General features: G+C 40.0%; 1 protein-coding gene across 2 annotated transcripts in view; it reads left to right on the top strand.

Moving 5' to 3' along the window:
- APC4 (Transducin/WD40 repeat-like superfamily protein) overlaps positions 1-25,667 on the top strand; it is a 107,789-nt gene that overhangs the window by 6,605 nt on the left and 75,517 nt on the right. For both annotated transcript variants that reach the window (XM_088969351.1, XM_088969352.1), the window contains exon 5: positions 3,847-4,086. In XM_088969351.1, coding sequence (XP_088825477.1) covers positions 3,847-4,086 — 240 coding nt within the window. The remainder of the gene's footprint in view (positions 1-3,846; positions 4,087-25,667) is intronic.

Genomic DNA, 25,667 nt, shown 5'->3' with positions numbered 1-25,667 from the left:
GTATCAGACGTTATCCTTTCATTTAGTGCTTGTATGGCTATAAAGCTTGCATAGCTTGTGCATGGGTTCATAGATGTCCATCTTTGTACATTTTGAAATCAGAGGACTACAGTTATTTTATGAAAAGCCTCTGATGGAAAGGGTTGGTCTTTGAGAAGAATGGCCTTGCTCTTCCTTGTTATTCTGATTCTGCTAAGGTTGCTTGTGTTCTTCAAGGATGGTATATTGAGTTCTTAACCACCTAAATTTTTTTATTGATCTTTTGTAATATATATTGGCTTTTTGGAGGAAGAGACTTGTGGTTGAAAAAGGAGTTTTTTGGTAGAGGAATGTAAGGAGGGAGAAGTTTTGATGCTTGAAGAGGAAGGGAGGGCCACAATCTTCCTGTCCCTAGTCATTGCAGGTTGGATTAAAGAATTTGTCAAGGGAGCAATCCATACAGTGACCAGACCAGGCTGGAGGAGTGAGTTGAGAAGGGAACGAAAACTCTTCTCAGTCGAGAAAAAAGTCAATAACAATGGATATTTTTTGAGGATAGACGAAGAGTTGGAAGATGGCATGTGGCACACTATTTGTTTGCTAGAAGGATGAAATAGACAGGGATGGGTTGCAGTTGCTGAGGTGCTGCAGGAGTATGAAGAAAGGTGTTGGCTGAAAAAAGAAAAGTTAAAGGGTTTGGGGGTAGAGAAGAAGTTTCAGGATACAGATGAACATAAAGGGATTCAGGCGGTGATGATTGAAGGAGCTGGTGTTGCTCCAAAGTTTGCTTTGGGAGGTGGTAAGGAAGATTTGAGCAAAATGTTGATGGTGACAGAAAAGAAGGTTAGTGATTGGAAGAGGATTCCTAACAATGTTATGATTAGAATTCCAAATGCGGATTTGGATGTGATTATTCCTTTTGATGACAGTAAAACAGTTCCGGACATTGGAAAATTGAAGGCAGAGTTCATGAATGTTGAAACATTGGAAGGTTTGGTGACGGTGGTGAACTGGACACCTTCTTGCAATGAAATTTCAATACCTAGAGGGTGTGTGATGTTGAAGATTTTTAGTCTGCCGTTCAACTTGTGGATGGAAGCGTCCCTGGAGTGTTGGAAAATGTTTACACTGCTAATCTTCACGCATTGAAGATAACAGTTGCAGGTGTTAAACAGGATAGGATTCCCTGCACGAGCAACTTCTTCACTGAAGGGATATGGTGGAAACTTTGGGTGACATTGGAAGCGGAAGCGTCCCTGTGGTATGGGAGACGAGAGGTTGAAGATGAGGCAGGCAGGGCTTGGGGGAATGAAAAAGGAGAAGAGGAAGATAAACAGGTGTTTAGAGAGAAAGATGAGCAATGACAAAGGGTTGGGCCAGTTTTAGTGGATCAACACGTGATTCTTGGGAGCACGTGGACATAAAAAAAGGTGACGATCTGGGTTGGAAACAATTGGATCTTAAACAGAATTATAATAGTGGACACAGGAGGGGTAAACCCTTTAGATTGGAGTTGAAGGGTAGGCCAAGTTATGAAGGAGGTTCGGCCCAAGAGTTTTTTGGGGGCGAGCAGTTTAAAGAAAACAATCTTGAGCCAAATAGTTTGAGTCTGAAGAAAGAAATAACGGAGGAAGCCAAGAGACTGGTAGATGGATTAGGGGCCCCAAAGGATGAAGAGGCGATAGGGAAGGTGGTAATAGAAGAGGCTGATTCCGATGCCGAAGGATTTGTTTGGAGAATGCAGTATTTTTTCCTAAAAATAAGATTGCAATGGTGATGGCTGTATTTGGTTCTGTGGGCATTTATTGAAAAAATGCCACCATATCAGCGCCACATAGGCGTTGGCGTTTATTGCAGATGAGCAAAATGAAACAACTGTTTGGTTTCACTGTTTATCAAATAAATGGTAGAAAACTGAAATGCTTTGATTTTTGTGCATGGGGCATTTGGGGAAACGTCAAATTCTTGTTTCCCCCAACACTCCAATGTTTCTTGAAACCAAATGTTGATGTGGCACACTTTAATGGGAATTAATCTGAGGTGGAGAGTAAAAAATGTTTAAAGTGAAGCCCAACCAAACAACAAAAACAAGAAAAGTTTAAAGTGAAAAAGTACAAATAAACGGCCTATCCATAAACGCCCACGGAACCAAACACATACGATATAGGAGGATGACAGGGGTGCAAAAAGGAGTGCGGAAGAAAAGGGGGAGATGTAGGTGGATTGTGAAGACAATCATATGCAACAAGAAAAAGGGGAGGACAGTGAAGACATATTGGATGTCACTGATGATGAGGGAAGAGTTCTGGAAAGATTTGAAGGGGATGATCGGGGAGAGAAAAGGACGGCAGTAGAAGAAAAGAATGGCAGAAGAACGATTGAGGTTTTATTGAGAAGGGATGCAAATAGAGCTGAAAAAGTGGGAAAATCAGTCAAGGAAGTGAGGTGATTGGGACTATAGAAGTAAAGGAAATGGGAGATGGGAAGAGTTAGTGGGGTGGGGAGAAGGAGAAGTGGAAAAAAGATCTAATAGAGAAGAAAGGAGGGGAGCAATAATTAGAGATTTGGGAAAGGGGAAGAGAGGTGGAAGGAGATAAGATTGGAGATGGGGTTTGAATATACAAAAGGAAGAAATTCAGGGGAGGCTAATGAAGAAGAGCCGATGATGGATGAGGTTCATGAAGTAGAGAAGACATGTGATTTAGAGAAAGTGGCAAATAAGGAAGTTGGAGTCAGCAAAATTCTGGGGTTGTTTTTCTTAGGAGGGGAGGAATTTGCGAAGGAAGCATTTGGATCGTTGGACGAAAAAAATGGGGAAAAAGAGAGTAGCGCCACTATAGTGTTTGATAGAAATTCTGGCAATTCTTTAAGAAAAACAACCCCACTCTAGTGGGGATGTATTCAAGAAGCAGGAGGAAGTTTTTGAGGGGATTGTGGGTTCAGATAGGGGTAAGAAGTTGGTGGGGAGTATGGAAGAAGCCATGGAAACATTTAATACAGTTAGAAGATTCAGAGCTCAAAAGATCAGAAAAAGTCAGCAGCAGGTTCCAGTTTCAAATGTCTTTGCACGGATAAAAGGAGGCTTATTTTGCATTGGGGCTAATAAGTTCGTCAAAAAACACAAGATCAGATAGAAGGGGACTAGAAGAACGTTCTCAAAAAGCTGATAAGAAGAGTTTTTGAGTGGGAGTCCTGGTGGGATTGGGCGATAGGTGTGGGTTTTCTACGGGTGTTGATATTAGTTTGTAGGGTCTAGGTTTTTCCTATGTTGCAGTTTGGTTTATTCTTGTTTTTGCTCGTTTGCAAGGATTATACTGTTGTTGAGTTGGTCTTTTTGGGGCTTGGGGTTTCTTTGCTTGGTATTTCTGGGTTTGTTTGATTCCTCTCTGGTGATTGCTTATCACCTTCCTTGTAACAGCTTTTTGTTTTAATAAAATCTTTTATTTTATCTTTGAAAAAAAACCCTCCACTATTTTTTTTGATAAAAAAAACCCTCCACTATTTGATTATAACTGAATTTATGGAGTATCTAGTATCTACATTTTTCTATATCCCCCTTCTGATAAGCAAGGCAAAATCTACTTTTGATATGCTTGTGTAGCGGTGTACTTAGTATGTTCATATGTTGCGTACTTTTTAATTTTGAAAGTAAATTTGTCATCCCTCCTTCATATACATTGGCACCTGCAGGCTAAACTACTGATTTTATTATTTTTCTTTTTTTGCCCTCCATACTAATGTTACTTTCTGTTGTATCCACTGAACTGTGAAAGCAATTATGTATATTTATTTATTTATTCATTGGGTATTCTCTCTAATAGAGTTTCAGATTTTTTTTTTTTTTTTAAATTTAAAATGTTCATTCAGGATGACAGTGGTAACTTCTTAACTTATGAAGACCGTACCTCCCGTTTCTTCCCTGCTCCTCCAAGAGTTCCTCGGGTGCCTGGATTGGTGTCTGGGGATACTGGGTTCATGGATGACAATGAAGACTCATTTAGAGAACTATCAAATTCTTCACATCAACGTTTTAACATCTTATGCAGTGGCGACAAAGATGGTTCTATCTGCTTTAGTATATTTGGGATTTTCCCAATAGGAAAGATTGTAAGTTTGTGCTTTGGTTTGGAAGTATCTTCTTAGACTTGTTCTATCAACATATGTGGTTTGAAATATGTATGGTTGCTACATTTGTTAATAAAATTGTTCCCTTGGATATTTTTTTGTTGGTACATATCTCTATCTAAATACACATGAACAGACAAATTTCTTGCCTTTGTTAACATTCTATCTGGTTAGTTGATGTCTGATATTGCTGGCCTTGTACAATTTTGTAAGTATAAAGTATAAGCTGTGTATCACAAGAACTAAATTATGATTTATGTTTTTTCCCTGTACTGTTTGTATCTGTATGAAATGAGCATATGACAATGCCTGATAGTCAGAAAATGGATTGCCATTTTACTGTGTATTTTATTAACATAATCTTGGCTAGTTTGTCTCCTGTTGTTTAAGCTGGGCTTTGAAAATCATAGTCATGGTTCAAGTTCCATAAATCTGCCACGTGGAAACCACCTAGCCAACTCATTTTCGTCTTCCCCCTTGGAGCATCCCTTCCGCAACCACACTTCAGCTCTGGTTGCTAACCAGATTTTTTGCCATCACCCTTCTATTGACAGGTCACAGGATCTGGGGATGTACTCCAGTTTCACTCCAACCATCTTGATGTTCACTGCAAACAAATCAATGAAACTGTAATTTTCCAGGGTTCCCCCTAATTCTGTTACTACTTTGGCCATTATCTCTTCCTTCCAAAGCTTAAATGGCAACCCCACCATTTTTCACATTAGTATGCATCTCCTCTATCTCTTTCTTGTTACAGCACATTTTCCACCTTTCAAACAGTACAAACCCCTCCTCTGTTTTCACCGTTGAGACATCCATCACCTCATTGCCTTTGGCAACAATGGCTCTGTTATCATAGAAAGGTAGTGTTGTAGCTTTGTTCTTAATCTGAAACTTTTCCACCACGTATCCAGAACTGATCTCCAATCTGTTTTCACCTTTGCAGTAATTGTATATCTCTTCTCCCAATCCCCTTTCTCCAATCTCCACCTCCATTGACAGCTTCAGTGTTCTATATGAGCTAGCAATAATTACATTACCCTGCTCCTTATATTGATCGTCTATGGAGCAGGAATCGCCCTTAATAGATACTGGGTTCTTCTCCACCCCTTTAACGCAGCCATTGTCTACAGCCCATAGTTGTCAAGGCGACAAGGCACCCATGGAGGCTTGCCTCACCCAGTTGCCAAGCAGTTTTGCATACTGTGTAATAAAATACTTTTAAATTGTTATTTTTTTTGAGATTATAATTATAAAATAGACATTATTAAAGAAAAATATTCGTTTTTTGTGTTTATAATTTCTTTTTATTATTTTCTTATTTGTTAGGATTTAATCAACACAAACATTGCTAACTGCTGTATTGAACCCTCAATGACTTCAAAATCTGAACCAATAAGTAAGGGAAGAACTTAAAATTTTGTCTAATCAACACATTTCTTCTTCTACCTTTTCTTTTCTTCTTTTCCTAGAACAAAAATAGGGGTTCAGCCCCTATATTTTTTGAATTTTCTTTCCTTTCTTCTTTTTCTTCTCATAAATATGTTGATTTTCTAGACTTAAACATGCAGTTTATAATTTTCTTATGAAAATTATGGATAGTTATTAAAGAAAGTTGGTTATGGAACCTAGGAAACTACCCTAGGATATGTGATTTTTACTTAAAAAAGTCCATCGCCTAGGCGACAAGGCACCCCCTGTCCCCTAGCCTTGCCTTGGTGCCTTGAAAACTATTCTACAGCCACTTCATCAACTTCCTTCTCTAAACCTTCCTTTTCAGCATGAGCAAGGTACTATTGCATTTCTCAGAAACTAATTTCCATCCTTCATATTCCTTACCCTCTGGTAGACATATCATTTGCTTTTCGTTTCCATTGAAGAACTCTGCCACCGTTATAAACCACCCCTTCCTATTCCATCGAAGCACAGTCTTGTACCTTTTCCCTGATGAGCTCATGGAGCTCTTCTACCCTTGTGCACTAACGGAAAAAAATAACACCATCAATAAAGCCCTTCAGCCACAGTACAGCGTCTCTGACCAGAAAAAATGGTAGCTTTCATATTCTCCCTATCTTCAGAGAGCATCGTACCTGACTTCTGCTTTCTTTAAGTAGTAATCTCTTAGCTTCAATTTGTACCTCCTTTTTCCACTTCTCTGCATCCACAAACTTCCCTCTTCTCGTCTCCATTGGGGGGAGAATCACATTAATCAAGAGTGTTTTATCTAATTTCCTAGTATATTATGTATCATTGCTCAAAGTACCATCACCACTGGCAGATTCAATTGAGAAGATGCAGAGGAAATTCTTATGGAGTGTTAAAGGGGTTGAAAAAATGTTCCATTTAGTGAAGTGGGATTGGGTGTGCAGGGATAAGAGAGGTGGTGGTTTAGGGATAAGAAGGAAAGGTTTTTAATAGGGTGCTACTGGGGAGGAGGTTTGGTGTGTAAAGAAATGCTCTATGGAGAAAAGTGGTGGTTTGATTTATCAAAAAAAAGTGGTGGTTTGTAAGTATGGTGTATTGGATTTTGGGTGGGACTAAAAGGAGTTGAAATTGTCATATGAGGGAATAATGTTTTCAATCAACATTCTTGTACCATGTCTCGTAATCTTGTAAAAGGTTGGGGATGGAGCAAACTTATGTTTTGGGAAGATGATTGGTTGGGCATTGGCAGTTTTTTGTGCTTTGTGTCCAAGACTTTATAGGTTGAGCAGGAAGAGGAAAGAGTGGTGTGGAGTCCAAAATTCAGAAGACCACTCCTTCATTGGCAGGATAAGGAGTTTCTGGAACTATAAGCAAAATTACAGTCAGTGGTGGAACTGCAAGTAGAGAGAAGTGATGGAAAGAGAGTAATGAATGGCGTATTTTCTGTAAGGCTCTTTTTATAGAGCCTAGGCAAGGAATCAGGTGGAGAAATCGGAGGTGAAAGGAGTTTAGGTGAAACTGCATTCCCCCTGGAGTGGAGGCTTTTGCTTGGTTAGTTGCATTGGATAGTATTATTACCCAGGATCACATCAAAAGCAGGGCAATTCTGCTGGTGGGGAGATGCTACTTATGTTTTGCTGAAGAGGAGAATTTGATGCATTTATGTTTTGAATGCTGTTACTTGAAGTGTCTTGACAGTGTGGCCAGCCAGAAATAAGAGGAAGAGAAGAGAAGAGAAGAAGAAGAGAGAAGGGAGAAGAGAAGAGAAGAAGAAGAGAGAAGGGAGAAGAGAAGAGAAGGGATTGGCAATGTAACAGTACTGGCGGCGCCAGCTTTTATTATAATATATATAGGGTGGCAGAAATAACAAGGGAAAAGACCCTTGTGCCCCCGCTATAAGTGAGTACAATAACAGACATAACAGAAGTAAAAAAATAGAAATAAAAAACACTTTAACTAGCCAAACAGACCCTAACACCAACAACTAAATTATTTCAACGCTCCCCCTCAAGTTGGAGCATAGATGTCAATCATGCCTAACTTGTCACACAAATCTTTGTGCCGCACATGATGAAGATCTTTGGTGAAGATATCTGCAAGTTGTTCTTCTGAGCTGACATATGGAGTACACACTTCTCCATTTACAAGTTTCTCTCTAATAAAATGCTTGTCCACTTCAATGTGTTTCGTCCTATCATGCAGGACCAGATTAGCAGCAATATTGATGGCAGCTTTATTGTCATAGTAGAGTGACATAGGATTGCTCACTGCAAAACCCAATTCACCTAACAGATTTCTTATCCACATGATTTCAGCAACCCCATGAGACATCGCTCTATACTCTACTTCAGCACTAGATTTAGCCACCACACTTTGTTTTATATTTTTCCATATGATCAGGTTTCCTCCTACAAAGGCACAATACCCACTGGTAGACTTTCGGTCATTGACTGCTCCCGCCCAATCTGCATCAGTATATACTTCCACCTTTAAGTGACCATGTTTCTGGAACAACAAACCAACTCCGGGAAACTTCTTGAGGTATCTCAGGATCCTCTCTGTAACTTCAAAGTGAGTTGTCCTAGGATTGTGCATGAACTGACTAAGGACACCCACTGCATAAGCAATATCAGGCCTGGTCATAGACAAATACAAAAGTCTCCTTACGAGTCTCTGGAACTTCTTCACATCTTTCAAAAACTCTCCCTAACTGTCTCCCAGATGATGATTATATTCAATTGGTGAGTCAATTGGTTTTACCCTCAACTTGCTTGTATCTTCTAGTAGATCTAGTATATATTTCTGTTGGGAAATAAAGATGACTTTGTGAGAGCGGGCAACTTCAATTCCAAGGAAATAATGTAAGGGGCCTAGATCTTTAACCTCAAATTGAGTGGCTAAGAATTTTTTTAGTCTCCGTATTTCAGCCTCCCAATCTCTTGTGATCACTATGTCATCCACATACACAATAAGAGCTACAATTTTCCCTTCACCTCTTTTCACAAATAGAGTGTGATATGACTGGCATAGTTTGAACCCCATTTGTTGAATTGATAAATGGAACTTACTAAACCAAGCCCGAGGTGATTGTTTCAGCCCATACAAAGATTTTTTTAACCTGCACACCTTTTGTTCACTGCCTTTGGCACAAAATCCTGGAGGTTGGGTCATGTGCACTTCCTCTTCCAAGTCACCATTCAAGAAAGCATTTTTGATGTCCAATTGGTGAAGTTCCCAGTCAAGATTTGCTGCTAATGAAAGAAGGATCCTGATAGAGTTCATCTTGGCTACTGGAGCAAAAATCTCTACATAGCCCACTCCATATACTTGTGTAAAGCCTCTTGCTACCAATCTAGCCTTGTACCTTTCAACAATTCCATCAGCCTTGTGTTTCACTGTGAACACCCACTTGCAACCCATTGGTTTCTTCCCTTCAGGAAGGTCCACCAACTTCCAAGTGCCATTTTTGTGTAAAGCATCAATTTCTTCCTGCATTGCATCTGCCCATTCAGGTTTAGACAAAGCTTTTGCCACATTCTTAGGAATGGGGACACTGTCCACAAAAGAGAGGAATGCACGGAATGAATGTGAAACATGATCATAGGACACAAAATTAGAGATAGGATGATTAGTGGTACAAGACCCAACACCCTTTCTCTTAGCAAGAGGAATATCAAGATCATTGATGACAGGTGAATCAACATTTAAAGGAATAGACATATCAATAGGAGCAAGTGTACCTGGCTGATGAGACGGATCTGTCTTTGGTGAATCCGATGATGTTGGTTGCATAGTGTCAGGTTCCACGGTTCTTGAACTTTGCTGGCTTTTATGGCGACGATGAAAAATCCGGAATGAAGGAGGATCGGGTAAAGGAGGTAGTTGAGTTTGAGTCGCCTGTTTCTCCTCAACCCTACTCTCCCCCTGAGGAGAAACCGAGAAAAAAGGTTGAGTCTCAAAGAAAGATACATCAATGGAGACATAGTACTTGCGAGAGGTAGGATCATAGCGACGATACCCTTTTCTAGATAAAGGGTAACCAAGAAAAACATAGGGATTAGCTCGATGATCAAGCTTACCTCGAGTAGGGGACAGGTTATGGACAAAGCAACGACACCCAAAAACACACATCAGAATGGTGGACAACGGAGCTGTAGGAAACAAAAGCTGATGTGGGGCCTTATACTTTAGTAACTGAGAGGGCATGCAGTTCATGATGTATGTAGCACACAAGACTGCATCCATCCAAAAATGTTTTGGCACATTCATATGAATTAATAAGCCACGAGCTACTTCGAGAAGGTGACGGTTCTTTCGTTCGACAACACCATTTTGTTGTGGTGTCCTGGCACAAGAGCTTCGCTGCAGTGACCCACTTGAAGGAAAAAACTCCGTGAGATCACTATGGAAGTATTCCTTCGCATTGTCCGATTGGAAGATATGGATTTTTGTTTGGAACTAAGTGAACACCATGCGTTGAAAGTCTTTCACAATTTTTGGCACTTCATCTCGAGATCGCATAGGGTAAACCCAGGTGTATCTAGAATAATCATCAATCCAGGTAATGAAGTACTTATATCCAGCCTCAGTGGGTAGAGTAATAGGGCCCCGGACATCAGAATAAACAATATGAAATGGAAATTCAGATCTTTTATTTCGTAAAGGTAAAGAACTTCTACAATCTTTACTCAATTGACATGTCTGACACTGTAACTGACTCACTGACAAGGACTCAAACAACTTTGGAAACATAACTTTTAATGACTCAAAAGAAAGATGACCTAGACGACTATGCCATAAATAGGCTTGACTCTCGCTTGACAAACTCATGGACTCTGTAGCCACAAGACCAGCATTATTCTCCAACACGTAGAGACCATCCACCATGCTTCCTCTACCAATCGTCTTCCCCGAGGCCAAGTCTTGAAACACACATGAAGACGGAAAAAAAGTGATTGAACAGTTCAAGGAGTGAGTTAGACTATTAATGGACAACAAATTAATAGGTAATTTCGGAACATGCAGTACATTAGGAAGGGTAAGGCCAAGTGGGAGAGGTATGGTACCTCGGCTAGCTATGGTAGAAAAAGAACCATAAGCTAGTCTCACCTTATCTCTCCTAGAGAGAAGGTTATATGTCTGAAATAAATTTGACTTACCGGTCATGTGGTTTGAGGCTCTGGAGTTAATAACCCAAGGAGAATCAGTGGTATGAGATGACACATGGAAGGTAGTGGCAACATTACCTGATGTAGATGCAAAAGAGGTAGAGGGAGTAGGACCTGAATCTATCTGACGAAGAGTCCTACCATACAATTCCAAATGTTCATGAAAGGAGTTGATAATTTCTTCCTTAGGGTCAGAACTGGGATGCCTCTCATGAGTTACCAAAGGACTAGTCTCTGTCGATGCCATATTAGTTGAGTTGTACCTTTTTTGATTTTGTTGGCCTGGTTTCTTGCCTTGATAAGGTGTTGACTTCTTATTCAAATCCTGTGCTCATTTAGGTTTTCCATGGATATCCCAACATGTATCTCTCGTGTGTCGTGTCTTTTGGTAGTGAGTGCACCAAAGTTTGCTCTTATCATCTGTTTTTTTTTTTTTTTTTCCTGAGAGTCACTCCTTTTAAAACCACCTCCGACATTTGTATCTGAATTTCCCCGGACAGGTAGGGCAACTAACTCCCCTTCTACACCATTCATCACACTTCTTCTACTCTCTTCTGACTACACCAAGGCATACACCTCCTGAACTGATGGCAAGCCTTTACTACCCAAGATTTGCACTCTGATGGACTCATACGAAGGATTCATCCCTATGAGGAAGGCAAAAACTCGTTGCTGAGATACAAGTGACTTATATGCCTTTGCATCTTCATCACACTTCCAATTCACCTTCTGGTAGTGATCAAGTTCTTTCCATATCGATGTCAAATCAGAATAGTACATCGAGATACTTCTCTCCCCCTGCTTGCAAGTAGAGGATTCAGCTTGCAGTTGATATATCTTGGCATAGTGTCTCTGCTCTGAATAGGTGGACTTCATTTGTTCCCATATCTCACAAGCAGTTTCAGCCCACATAAAAGTCTTCCTTACTTGTGGCAGCATGGAAACCAAGAGCCAAGACATCACCATACTATTCTCTTGGTTCCACTTATCATATTCAGCACTTCCATACTTCAGTTCCTTCACTCTCCCATTGATGTATCCTATTTTCCCCCTAGCAGTGATGTAGAGTTTTATTCCCCTAGACCACTCAAGGTAGTTCAGACCATCAAAGGGAATAACAGCCATGGGGAAACGCATATCCATTCCCCCACTCACTCCATTGTGGCTCCCTGAAATCTCTGAAGTAGCAGAATTCTCATACGACATGGTCAAAACAGACAATCAGTCCCAAACACTGAACTTAGGACCCCTCCTTACTCTACAAAAAAATGCTTCACTCAGTCCACATCCACACACTTGGGTTTAAAATCAGTATGAACACAAACAGTACCAATTTCAGGACAAAAAAGGCAATATTCGGCAGATTTCAGACCTGTACGGTTTAACAGTCCCAACCTACCAGCCTTCCAGAATGTCTAAGAACATTAATCAGCAGGAGAGATCCTTAACACTTATAATCAAGCCAAATATTTGAGATAACAGGTCATCCTTGACCTACAGTCGCCTTAACATAGGAACAGGATCACACGATCCCAGATTCATTTGTTTTTTTCACTTGGTACGCGACCAAGGAGGGTAAGGAAGAGAAAAAAGGAAGGACTGTACCAGTTGTAGATCTGCTTTCCTCAGTCCAGATTCAGATTTCTGTTCTGCCCAGATTCAGCAAGTTGGAAGAGTGAAGTCTGTTCGATCAGTGAAGTTTGTTCGATCTGTTCTCTCAGTCAGTATTCCTGCTCTGATACCATCTTGACAGTGTGGCCGGCCAGAAATAAGAGGAAGAGAAGAGAAGAGAAGAAGAAGAGAGAAGGGAGAAGATAAGAGAAGGGATTTGCAATGTAACAGTACTGGCGGTGCCGGCTTTTATTATAATATATATAGAGCGGCAGAAATAACAAGGGAAAAGACCCTTGTGCCCCCGCTACAAGTGAGTACAATAGCAAACATAACAGAAGTAAAAAAATAGAAATAAATAACGATTTAACTAGCCAAACAGACCCTAACACCGACAACTAAATTATTTCAACAAAGTGCATTTAGGTACTTCTTCATCATTTTTAATCTTGATATTTGGGATCTAAGATCTCCAAAAGAAATATTTTCTTGTTGGCCTATTCTTGAAAAGGAATAGGAAAGCAAAAATTGCATGGAACTATGTTCCTTTTGCTATTTGTTCAGAAATATTGAAGGAGAGAAACAGAAGAATCTTTGAAGACTATTCGAAGCATTGGGATCAAATTGTTTTGTCCGGTGGAAAGAGAATTCTGGAATTGATTTTAATTTTACCTGAATTTGAGGGGGTGTCAAAGGAATCTCTTGAGAATGGTCTTTGGTCATTATTAGAGATGGAATCTTTGGAATGATTTCGTATATTCATGTCTTTGATATTCTGTTTTTATCTTATGTTTTTGTTGTTGGTGACCTCTCATCAGCTCCTGGATGTACTTTTATCAATCAATGAATTTTCTTTTTTTGTTTATTATAAAAAAATTATGAAGTTTTTAATTTCAAATTCTTTTCCTACATAATGAAAAGGGTATGACTTGTTTGACTCTATTTGTACACTATTCTCTTCATAGTACCATTGGACTTTTTAAACCAAGTTCTAGGAGGCTGCTTTAACCAATAAAAGGCCTTTTTCAATTTAGAAACCTTCCCTTTAGTATTATGATATGCAAACTAGGAGGATTTCTCCTGTATACTTGCAAATCCCCATGAAGAAATGCATTCTTTACATCAAGCTGGTAGAGTGGCCAAGATTTATTTGCAACAACAGAGATATGTACAAAGATTGAGTTAATCTTGGTAATCATGGTAATAAATCCCATATGTTTATGAGAAAAGGTATTTCTTCAAGGCTCTTGCTTCCTCATACATGACATCTCTATTTAGACTCAAGACGTTGCATTTGAGACACTGAAATGTAAGGCAACGGAAGAACTAGAAGTAATGAAACTATGACGAGACATTGTCTAGTAGGAAACACAGTCATAAATGTGGTACTGAGTGCAAGTTTTCTTCCCTTTCTTGAGAGTGATAGGAAAGTTAACGTCAAGAGTTGAACACAAGGAGTGGTAAATTCGGGAGGATTAGAAGATTCGGAAGGAGCTGAAGCATTACCTAAATCTGAAGGATATTACATTGTTGTTGCTGTTCTGAGTGGTCTTTCTTCTTCTTCTTCTTCTTCTTCTTCACACACACCTGTTATTCTCCCCCTAAAGAGAACCATTCTGAGAAACAAAGAAAGGAGTTGATTCAAAGGTCACATCCATAGAGCTAGTTTTGTTCTTTGAAGATGGCCGACAACATTTATACCCCTTTTGATTTGCAAAAGTATCCCCAGAACATGAACCTAAGGGAATGAAGATCCATAGTTTTAAAAGGCTTAAGCCTTGAGGCGAGGTGCTTAGATTTTGCCTCAAGGCTTAAACCTCATAGCTATGGTCTGAGGCTTAAGCCTTTGTCAGAAAGAGGCATAAGCCTCAAAAACTTTCGACAATTGTGTTTGTTAAACAACATAAAATAGTTCTTATACCATGTCAACCAGCATAAAATAGAATAGCAACTCAAGGAGGAAACAAGAAGAAATAGAGAAACACCAAGGTTTAACGTGGTTTGGCTTGGTAGCCTACATCCACGGGAGGAGAGGAAACATATCCACTATGAGAACAAGCGACACAACTCTCTCTCTCTCTCTCACACACACACACACACATACACACAAACACTCTTACTCTCTTACTCACTCCCTAATCTCACACAACCAGTTGCATAAATTAGCAAAAGACCGAAATACATCAGAATTAAACATAAGCCCCTTTTTCTAACATAAATACATATAGGCCCCCATAACTTATCAATATTACAAATACAACCAAATACAATATCTCTCAACAGTGTTAATACAAAAAAAAAAAACAAAAATTGTTTCATGTATTTTTGTAAGTGTAAAACATATGAGAAGGGAACTTTGGTAAGAGTGTTTGTGTGTGTAAAACATATGAGAATTAAACATAAGCCCCTTTTTCTAACATAAATACATATAGGCCCCCATAACTTATCAATATTACAAATACAACCAAATACAATATCTCTCAACAGTGTTAATACAAAAAAAAAAAAAACAAAAATTGTTTCATGTATTTTTGTAAGTGTAAAACATATGAGAAGGGAACTTTGGTGGCCAAATAAAAAGATTAAAATGAAAAGCTAGTAGGGAAAATGGAATTCCTAGTTTCTCTTAGGGTTTTAGAAGAGTTCAATGCATCAAGGGCAAAAAAGAACCTTAATAATCCTCTCTTCATTATTGGTCAAATCATGTGAGATTTTTTCTTATTGTTCTACACTTTTGGGTGACTAGAAATCTAGCATTCCTAAATTTTTCATTTTTATAATTTCTCCACACTATCTACCTGAAGTTTGCCTCTCAATACTCTTCCTAGTGAATTCTTTTCTTTTTATTGTTTTCATTTTATTTTATTCTTTTGCATAGATTCCAACCAAGTTGTTTCCTTTCTTCTAAAGTGTTGGGTAACAAGAAACATAGGATCAATTGATTCATTAGAAGATCTCATTAGTGAAAAAAACCTTTGATGATGGAGGATTTCTGATTATTTAAAACATATGATTGGTCATTTGAACAATTTGAGAAATTTGGATTTTGAAACTTGAAATATGAAAGGTATGGTTGTTGGTTATTAGTTATTTTTTCGTTGAATGCTAAAAGCCTTGAATTTGTTACTAAGAGCCTAGAATTTGTTTACACCTTATATTTGGACTTAATCAAATAAACCCAAGTGCAACGAGTACAATTTTTTTGATCAGCAGCAGAAAAATCTTTTATTAACTAGTAAGTAAGATTTACTATAATATGAGTAGCCTTGCCTACCCCATGATCTCAAGATAATAAGACACTATTTCTTACAGTTACAAATGAGCCCCAAAACAATTCCTTCTATTGACCCCTTGCTTAGCAAAATGAGCGGCTAAGCTGTTAGCTGATTTAGGGACCCATTGCAACATCACCTGCATGTCTTTTGAAAATCTTTTAAATTTCTTAACTTCATTCCAGAAATACCATGGAATTTTGTTGTTATCTTTCAGCCAGCTTATGATCACCTTTGAATCTCCTTCCATCACCAACTTCCTAATTCCTATATCCCATGCCTTTTGAACCCCAAATACAGCTGCCTTTAGTTCTGCACTGGTGGAGTCCCCTTGCCCTATAGACCCAGAATACACCAATTTTCCTTCACTGTTTCTTATTACTCCTCCCATTCCAGCAGCACCCGGATTGCCAAGACAGTTCCCATCAAAATGCAATTTGAAAAAATCATCCATTGGTGGATCCCATTTTACTATTTGTTTCTTCTTTGCTGAAGATGATGCAGCAATTGTACCCATTATCTGATAATGTCATCAAAAGTGAAGTCAAGAAACAGGTTTGTTGTCTTCACCAAATGTGTCACCTTTACCATAATGATTTCAATCAGACCCTCTTTGCTTGTCTTTTTCTCCTCAAAGGTTCTCTTGTTTCTTTCTTCCCACAATGTCCAAACCACTGCAGCTCTTGTGCACTTCCAAAGTAATCTTCCCCTCTTCCTTGGCCAGCTGAAAGTCAAGGGATCAAACAATCTATCCAGGCTGAATGGAGTGTTCCACCTGCAACCAAACAAGGAAAAAACCATTCCCAAATACAACAAGCAGGGGGACAGTAAATGAGAAGGTGATGAGCAGATTCACCATTTGATTCACACAGAACATACCAGCTTGGAGAAAGGCACCAACCAAGTCTCCTCCTTTGTAATAAATCACGAGTATTTATTGCACCATGGTAAACTCCCAACAAAAAGCACTCACCTTAGGGGGGATTGGATGACACCACACTTCCTTAATAGGGAAGGGCATAGAAAGTACAAGGGGGGAACCAACAATTTGAAAAAGGAAGCACAAGTGAAAATTCTGGAGGATTTACCCATCCATACATGGCTATCCACTCTGATATTATCTAGGAAAACACCATTCAACAAAAGAAGCAATTGTGACACAAGATCCACCTCTGAATCCCTCACATTCCTATGGAAACCCAAAGTTTGTCTATTTCCTTGGAAACCTCCAAAGCAATTTCTCTAAAAGAGCCCAGTTCTTTTCTTTTAGTCTTCCCAGCCCAAGACCACCACACTCTTTCCTTCTATACACCACCTCCCATCTGATTAAGCGACCTTTCTTATCATTCCCAAGTTTCCAGAGAAAGTCCCTCATTATTTTCTCAATTTTTTTTTTCACTATGGTCTGAGGCATGCAAAAGACTGAAAGATAGTAAATTGGAAGACCAGCCAATGTGGATTTAATAAGAGTTGTTCTACCTCTCAAGGAGATGTAGTTTCTCTTCCATCCCACTAATTTCCTTTCAAATTTCAATGGCCACCCACTTGAATTACACCCTAACACCCTAGCCCAAATTTCAGTCTCAGATTGACTCATATCGACTCCAGCAACTAAACTCTTGCTAAGGTTTACCTTTAAATTTGTCACTCTCTCAAAAAGGTTCACCAACAATATTAGATTCCTTGCATCATGCTCTTCTCCATTTTCACAAAAGTGCAATGAGTACAATCATCAACAAAAGTCACAAAATTGTGATTACTAAATATGGAGGTAGTAGGTATATGTTCCTAAAGATTAAAAGGAACTATATCAAGGGGAATAGAATTTCTATTACCGAACGGATATGATGTTCAATAGTGTATAGAAAATTTGCAAACTTCACATTGATATTTTATAGCACCAACATCAAATAATTTAAGAAATAACTGTTTATATATGGAAAAGACACATGACCAAAAGGCCAAATAGTTTTCATTCTCACTAGTAATGGTACCAAACCCTATGGACTAATGAAATGATGGTGATGTGGATCTAGAATAAAGAATATAAAGGCCACCAGATTTACAACCACTCCCAATCACTCTCTTCAAACTCAAATCCTGCAAAGCACAAGAATAAGGAAAATGTGGCACTTAAGGCGTGGCAGTTGTCCACGGGATCCTACGATTACTTAGGACAAAAGCGTGTGGCACGAATACGGAATACTTGAGTGGGCATATGCTGAAGAAGAGTTGTTGCTTGGAGGAGTAGGAACTGTAGTAGTAGTAGATTCTAAGTGGTTGATGATGGGTCATACTTCTCATACTCTGCTTTGGGCTGTAGCTATTCCCCCATAGACTTCTTATCACTGGATCCTTTCTCAAACTTAGAAGTGGCTACATTAGTATTGCTACCTTTCCTACCCCTGTTCTTACCAATATTATCGTTATTGAATCTAGGAGGTAAAAGCTCTAGATGTGGCTTCCAACAGGTGTTCTTCGTGTGCTTGGGCTTCTTATAGTATTCACTCACATCTTTCTTTTTAGTGGTACACATTGGCTTCATTCCGGTAGCTTAGTGATCAGCTTGAGCTTTTGCAATGTAGACCTATCTCCTACTCTCCTCACTACTGACCATAGCATAAGCTTGAGATAGGGTCACTTTTAGTTACTTGCCATAGGTGCATTCTCTGCAAAGTTGATGTGGAGACTGGATATTGCCTTTTAGTTACTTGCCATTTTGCTAAAACAATTTGGGAATGGGTCTTCTCCCTTTTGGGTGTAGCTGGAATCCCCCATTGAAAGTGTGAAATTTATTTTCTTCCTCTTTTTTCAGGTAGCATTTGAAAAGTGGTAGGATCATGCGGAGATGCTTAAGGGCTACTGTGTGTTGGTCTTTGTGGGAAGAAAGAAACTCAAGAATCTTCTCAGAAAGGGAGAGGAGTGTTGAAAATGTAATAGAACTAACCCACTTAAGGGCGACACAATGGTTAAAGTCTTCAGCTTTATTCACTGATTTCACTTTTGATGACTTGTTGAGAAAGGGGGAAGAGATTGCTAGCTCTGCCCAGGTTTGGGGGTGTTTTTAGGGATGAGAATGGGGTTGTTTCTGCTTTGTTCTCAGGCCCAATTGGAGCGGGTGACTCCCTCAGAGATGAGATCTATGCAGTTATAGAAGGAGTCCAGAAAGCTAGGGAGATGAATATCAGAAAACTCATAGTTGAAGGGGACTCAGAGGAGGTGGTAGGGTGGCTGAATAAACACAACAGTGGCCTATGGAATTGCAACAATGTGAGGAGAAAATTTAAGTGGCTGGTGTGAGAAATGGAAGTTAAGATTAGTTGGGTTAAAAACCTATAAAAAAAAAGATTAGTTGGGTTAAAAGATCAACTACTTCTTTTGCTGATGGGTTAGCTAAAGAAGGGGTGGAGAGGGAATCAATGTTTTGCGCTCAGATGTAATTTTATTGTTTCTCTCTTTTTCTTTTTCTTTTCTTTTCTTGGGGGCTTATATTGAAATTGGAAGATAAGAGAGTTTGTCTTCCTCTTTGTAATTATTCTTATGCTGAATTAATGAATTTGCTATTGATAAAAAACAAAGAGAACTGGACTAAGTCCTTTTTGGACCGGTCCCCCTTTTGGTTATATAAAGCTGAACTTTGATGGCAGTAGTAGAGGGAACCCTGGGCAATCTGGCATTGGGGGAGTATTCAGAGATGAGAATGGGATTGTTTTAGCCATGTTCTCAGGCCCAATTGGTATAGGTGATTCCCTTAGGTCTGAGATTCTTTCGGTATTGGAAGGAGTCTGAAGGGCAAAAGAATTGAATATAAGGATGCTTTTAGTTGAGGGTGACTTGGAGGTGGTAGTAGGGTGGCTGAAAGAAGATAAGATTGGGTAGTGGAGCTACAACAATGAAAAGAAAAATTTGAAGTGGTTGGCTGAGGATATGGAAGTAAAGTACAATTGGGTGAAGAGATATACTAACTCTTTTGCTGATTGGTTAGCCAAGCAAGGGGTGATTCGGGAATCTATGTTATGGATTTGCTTGTATCTGTTTTAGTTTTTTGGGGGCTCTTGTCTCTGCTCGGGGAGTTAAGATAGTTTACCTCCCACCCTCTTTGTAATTAATATTTATATCTGTTTAATGAAAGCTTTTTGTTATTGATAAAAAAAGATAGGGTCACTTCATCCTTTTCTAGAATGTTTTGTCTAACAATATCATATTCGGGGTTGTGTCCAGTAAGGAACTTAAAGACATGATTCCTCTTCAATAACTTCCTTTGAGTCTTAGCATCTTTTGGGCAACCCTCACAACAATCTCCATCAGATCAATTTCCTTCCAAAGGGATTTCAGCATTAAGAAGTATGTGGTTAAGGGCTTCTCCCCCTATCTTTAGATTATTTACATCATTCTTTAATTTGTTGGCTCTAACAACATTCAAATTTTTGGGAATAGGTCTTTGTAACACCATTCCACTTCTCTTTTTTAGTATCCATCCACAAGTAGTGTTGATTGATGTGAGGTTGGATGGAATATACTAGAATATACTTTTTTTATTGGAAGTGGTAACTTCATTAATGCAACTAAAGTATAACTTTCCAGAGTTTACAATTGTCAACCCTAAGCAAGTGTTGAGCCCCTAGTAATCTTTCTTACAAAACTGTCCAGAACATTCTCTCCCTCAGATACCCTTGTTTAGCCAATGTGTCAGCTAAACCATTATCTGATCTCCTTGTCTATTTGAAGCATGCACCGATCTCCTTTGTTGTGTTAAGGATTTCCCTTATGGGCTGTCTATAAATCCAGACTCCCAATTACCTCAATCAACAATTTAGAGTCTCCCTTTATCTCATTTTGGTGTAACTCCAACTGTTTGGCATATCTTACACTTTGAAGTAAGGTCATCACCTCCGCTCTCAATGAGTCCCCCACTCCTATTGGTCTTAAGAACATAGCCACAATTCTGCCATTTTCATCTTTGAATACTCCTCCTATACCTAAAGGGCCTGGGTTACCTCTAGAATTCCCGTCAAAGATTAGTATCACTCTTTGTTGTGTTGGTGGGAACCACAATTCTTGCAAAGTAGGTTTTATGGAAGTAGTAGATGCCACCACTTCCCAATCTTGAACCCTAATGGATTTCAGGATCGAAGATGAGAAGAAAGGTAAGAGGATAGAAGAGGGAGAGGGAGGAGAAGCAGTAGAACACAAGGGTTGAAAGGAGGAGCAGAAGCTTAATGTTCTGTCGCCGCCACTTTAATTAATATTTATAGGTTATGCTCATTACATGGAAATGACAGATCTGCCCTTAGTCTTTACATAACAAATAGAGCAAAAAATAAGATTGAAATAAATAACAACTGAAACAACTAAATGACAAATAGTTAACCCTAGGCAGACTAGAACATCTTCTACCCTACGAATACAGTGGGAACGTAGTTGTAGGGCCCACATCAGTGTTCTCTACACTCTCCCTCAAGTTGGGAATAAATGTTCATCATTCCCAACTTGGATAGATTTGCCTCCAGCTTCTTCCGTGGTACAACTTTGGTGAGGATATCTGCTAATTGCATGTTGGAAGTGATGTATGGGAGACACACTTCTTGTGATGAGACCCTCTCTCGTACAAAGTGTCGATCAACTTCAATATGTTTAGTTCTGTCATGCTGCACTGGGTTGTGTGCTATATTAATAGCCGCTTGATTATCACAATACAGCATCAGGGGCTTCTCATACTCAATACCCAACTCCTCAAGTAGTGATCTCAGCCAAAGAATTTCAGCCACTCCATTAGCCATTGACCCGTACTCAGCTTCAGCACTGGATCGGGAGACAACACTCTGTTTCTTACTCCTCAAAGAAACCAGGTTACCTCCCACAAGAGCACAATATCCAGAGGTAGACCTTTTGTCATCAACACTCCCAACCCAATCGGCATCCGTATAGACTTCCACCTTCATGTTGTCATTGTTCTTGAACAATATACCTCTACCCGGGCATCTCTTCAAGTATGCTAGTATTCTTTCTGCTGCTACAAGGTGCGTGGTTCTAGGAGAATGCATGTACTGACTGACAACACTGACAGCATAACTGATATCTGGTCGGGTGAGGCATAGATATAGGAGCTTTCCCACTAACCGTTGGAACATAACTGTGGTTCTGTTCAATGGGTGCATCTGTAGGTTTGACACCTAACTTTCCAGTTTCAGCCAAGAGATCTAAAACATATTTCCTCTGAGAGACAAAGATCCCCTGTTAAATACCGTAGTGTACCCAGATCTTTCACCTCAAACTCTTAATGAAGGAGCTATTTGAGGGACTCAATCTCATGGTTGTCATTTCCTATCACCACAATATCATCAACATATACTGCAAGTAGTGTCAGTGAGGACTCCACCCTCTTGATGAACAGTGTGTGATCTGACTGGGCCTGTACATAACCGAACTTCCCAAGGGCTAGTCTGAATCTGTCGAACCAAGCTCTAGGTGACTGCTTCAAACCATACAATGCCTTATTGAGCCGGCAGACCTTCTTACCTGCCTCTGTATCATAGAATCCAGGAGGCAACTGCATGTAAACCTCTTCCTGCAAGTCCCCATTCAGGAAGGCATTCTTAATATCCATTTGGTACAAAGGCCAAGTGTACCTTGCTACAAGAGATAATAGAACCCGAATGGTGGTCATCTTGGCTACTGGGGCAAATGTCTCCAAGTAATCTATACCATAAGTTTGAGTGAACCCTTTTGCAACTAGCCGAGCTTTGTACCTCTCAATGGAACCATCCGCATTGTGCTTCACAGTAAATACCCACCTGCATCCAACTGGTTTCTTTCTTTTGGGCAAGTCAACTAACTCCCTGGTATTATTTTTCAATAGGGCATCCATTTCAACTTGCATTGCACCTCTCCACTCCGGGACTGATAGGGCTTCTTGCACTGTTCTCGGAATAGGGACATCAGCAATGGAGGTGAGATAGGACCTGTAGGAGGGAGATAGGCGATCGTTTCACAAAAACTGGGAGATGCAGTGGGGTGTAGATGTGGTGCAATGCCGTTTTCCTTTACGGAGGGCAATGGGAAGGTCAAGGTCATTTGCAGAGGGCGAGGTAGCAACAATGGAAGGAGTCTCAGTGGGCCTTGGGATTGTAATATTTGGACTTGGAGCCGTAGAAGAGATTGCAGCTGGCTGGGATTGCTGATGACTGGGATCAACCTGCCTGCATCGCCTGTGATAGACTCTCAACTCCCGATCCCTCTGACCACCCTCGCTACTACAACCCTCATCACCAACTGGAATAGGTAAGGGAACAGCCCCAAAGGTATAAACCCTATCCTCACTGCACTCCCCCCGAAGAAAAGGACCCAAATCTCCACGCTCACTACTCTCCCCCTGAGGAGAGACCCGAGAATAGTAGGGTGTCTCCTCAAAGAAAGTGACATCCATGGATACAAACTTCTTCCCTGAGATAGGATCATAACAACAATAACCCTTTTGAGTTTGTGCATAACCAAGAAAGATGCATTTGGAAGCCTTGGGTTCAAACTTGGAGTGATGGGGACCGAGAAGCTGAACAAAACAAGTACAACCAAATGTCTTGAGGGGAATAGTGAACAACTCCTCATTGGGGTATAGAAGGGAAAAAGGAGGTTTCATATCAAGAACCCGAGAAGGAATCCGATTAATAAGATATACTGCCGTAAGGATAGCATCACCCCAGAAGCGAATAAGGACATTGGAGGTAAACATAAAATTCTAGCCACCTCCAAGATGTGCCTATTCTTCCTTTCTGCAACCCCATTCTGCTGAGGTGTATGAGGGCAAGTGCTCTGGTGGATAACCCCATGATTAAGGAGGTACGATGCCAATGGCTTAGCAAAGTATTCCTTTGCATTATCAGATCTAAGCACTTTGATCCTGGCATCGAACTGGGTTAGGATCATTTGGTGGAAGTTTTGGGTTAGCGCAGGCACCTCATCTTGTGATCGCATAAAATAAACCCAAGAAAACCGGGTGTGGTCATCAACAAATAACAAAAAATATCTGTACCCACCCATAAAAGGAATGTGATATGGCCCCCAAACATCAGTATGCACAATATCAAAAGAACTATTACTTCACTCAATGAATAAGAGTTTCTACAATGTTTAGCAAACTCACAACTTTCACATTTCAACTGAGATGACTCAACATACTCAAACAAAGTAGGAAACTGACTCTTTAAGGACCGAAAAGATAAATGACCCAATCGGTTATGCCAAAGCATAACCGGACTCACAACCTGAGAAACAAGTAACTTCTTATCCACTGACTCTTCCTGACGAGAACTCTCCTCGAGCAGGTAGATCCCATTTGTCTCACAGCCAGTACCAATCACCTTCTTCGTCTCCAGGTCCTGAAAAACCCATCGGTCAGGAAAGAAAGTTACTGAGCAGTTCAAATGTTTGGTAATACTACTAACGGAAAGGAGGTTAGTATCCAGTTTATGAACATGCAAGACAGAGGACAAGGATATAGTATTCAACAGTTTGATGTCACCCTTGCCAGAAATAGGGACAAGAGAGCCATCAGCTATAGATACTTTATCCCTACCAGAAGATAAGTGATAAGTAGTAAACAAAGAGGGCAAACTAGTCATATGGTCGGATGCACTTGAATCTATTACCCAACACGGTTCAGTAGTACCTGGAGCGGAGGCATGGTAGGCTGAGGCTTGAGTACCCGAGTGTGCAAAGGCCGATGTGGCCGGAGCTAATGATGACTGCGGTAACTGAGCTGAACTGCCAACTTCCTTCTCCAATTGTATTAGAGCAGCCCGAACTGCAGCTAAGGTCTCTAATGGTGTGCCTCTCGTGCCAGATGAGGATGCTGAATCAATAGTCATAGCCACATGAACTTTACCCCTTTTATTTCTCAACTTTGTCGGGACCAAATGTGGATGCAACTTCCAACATGTTTCTTTTGTGTGTTTAGGTTTCTTGCAATGCTCACACACCACATCCCTTTTATTTTCCTTCTTTCTGTCCCTCTCTAAATCACCCTCTGTTTTGGGTTTGACAGCTACCAAGACAGGTGTAAGCGGTTGAGGTTGCATCATGACTTTCCTCTTGGTCTCTTCACTGTGCACAAAGGAGTATGCCTGAGAGAGGGTCACACTATCTTTGGTCAAAATCTGCTGCCTCACAATCATATTTTGAATTCAGTCCTGCCAGGAACTCAAACACTCTGTTTGTCTCGATGTGCTTTGTATGTATCTGAGCATCTTTGGGACTCTCCCACTCAAGGGTCTCTAAGTGATCAATCTCATGCCACAAGGACTTCAAGGTAGAGAAGTAGATGGACACCGGTTTCTCTCATTGTTTAAGGGAATTCACCTCACATTTCAACTCATATGCTCAGGCAACATTAAGGGGTTGAGAGTAAGTCTCTTTCATCGCATTCCATATCTCTTGGCTGTCTTTTCCCATAAGTAATTTTGGCTAATATGGGGCTGCATAGAATTACAGAGCCATGTCATAACCAAGTAGTTTTATTGGACCCACTTGGTATACATAGGGTCTCCCTTGGAAGGTTCTGCCACATCTCCCAAGAGATACCCTACTTTGCCCCTTCCCCCAATTGCCATCATGGCTGATTGGGCCCATTCCAAATAGTTTGATCCATCAAACTTTATGGTTGTAATCTGAAAACCTGTCTCAGAACCACCACCATAACTGTTGTTCCCAAAACTGCCTTCTGCCTGATTCTTAAACTCCATTTCGGTCAAGAACCAGAAGTCTCAAAATTAGGGTTACTATAGTCAAAACCAGCACTAGGACTACCAACCACAATCACAAAATCAATATAGAACCAATCTGTACTCACAGTAGATGTGCATGAAATATGTATAAAACTGTTCTGAAATCAACAACCACACACAACAACGGTCTGAACTGTTTTCACTCCTTAAGAAGTGTTTGAAACCCCAAAAGAAAACTGAAAAACAGTTTGAAGAACAATCTGATATGCTGAAGCCAATTTGAGGTTTTAATCAGTCCTAAAAGCTGTACACTCCAGACAGTACCGTACAGATAAGGTTTGTATTAGGGTTAATATGAATCCTTAAAT

Source organism: Nelumbo lutea, chromosome 2 (genome assembly GCF_056320005.1).
Source record: "Nelumbo lutea isolate HS-2025 chromosome 2, American lotus-T2T, whole genome shotgun sequence".
Lineage (NCBI taxonomy): Eukaryota > Viridiplantae > Streptophyta > Magnoliopsida > Proteales > Nelumbonaceae > Nelumbo > Nelumbo lutea.
Note: the sequence above shows the minus strand (reverse complement) of the source record. Positions and strands in the feature narration are given on the sequence as shown.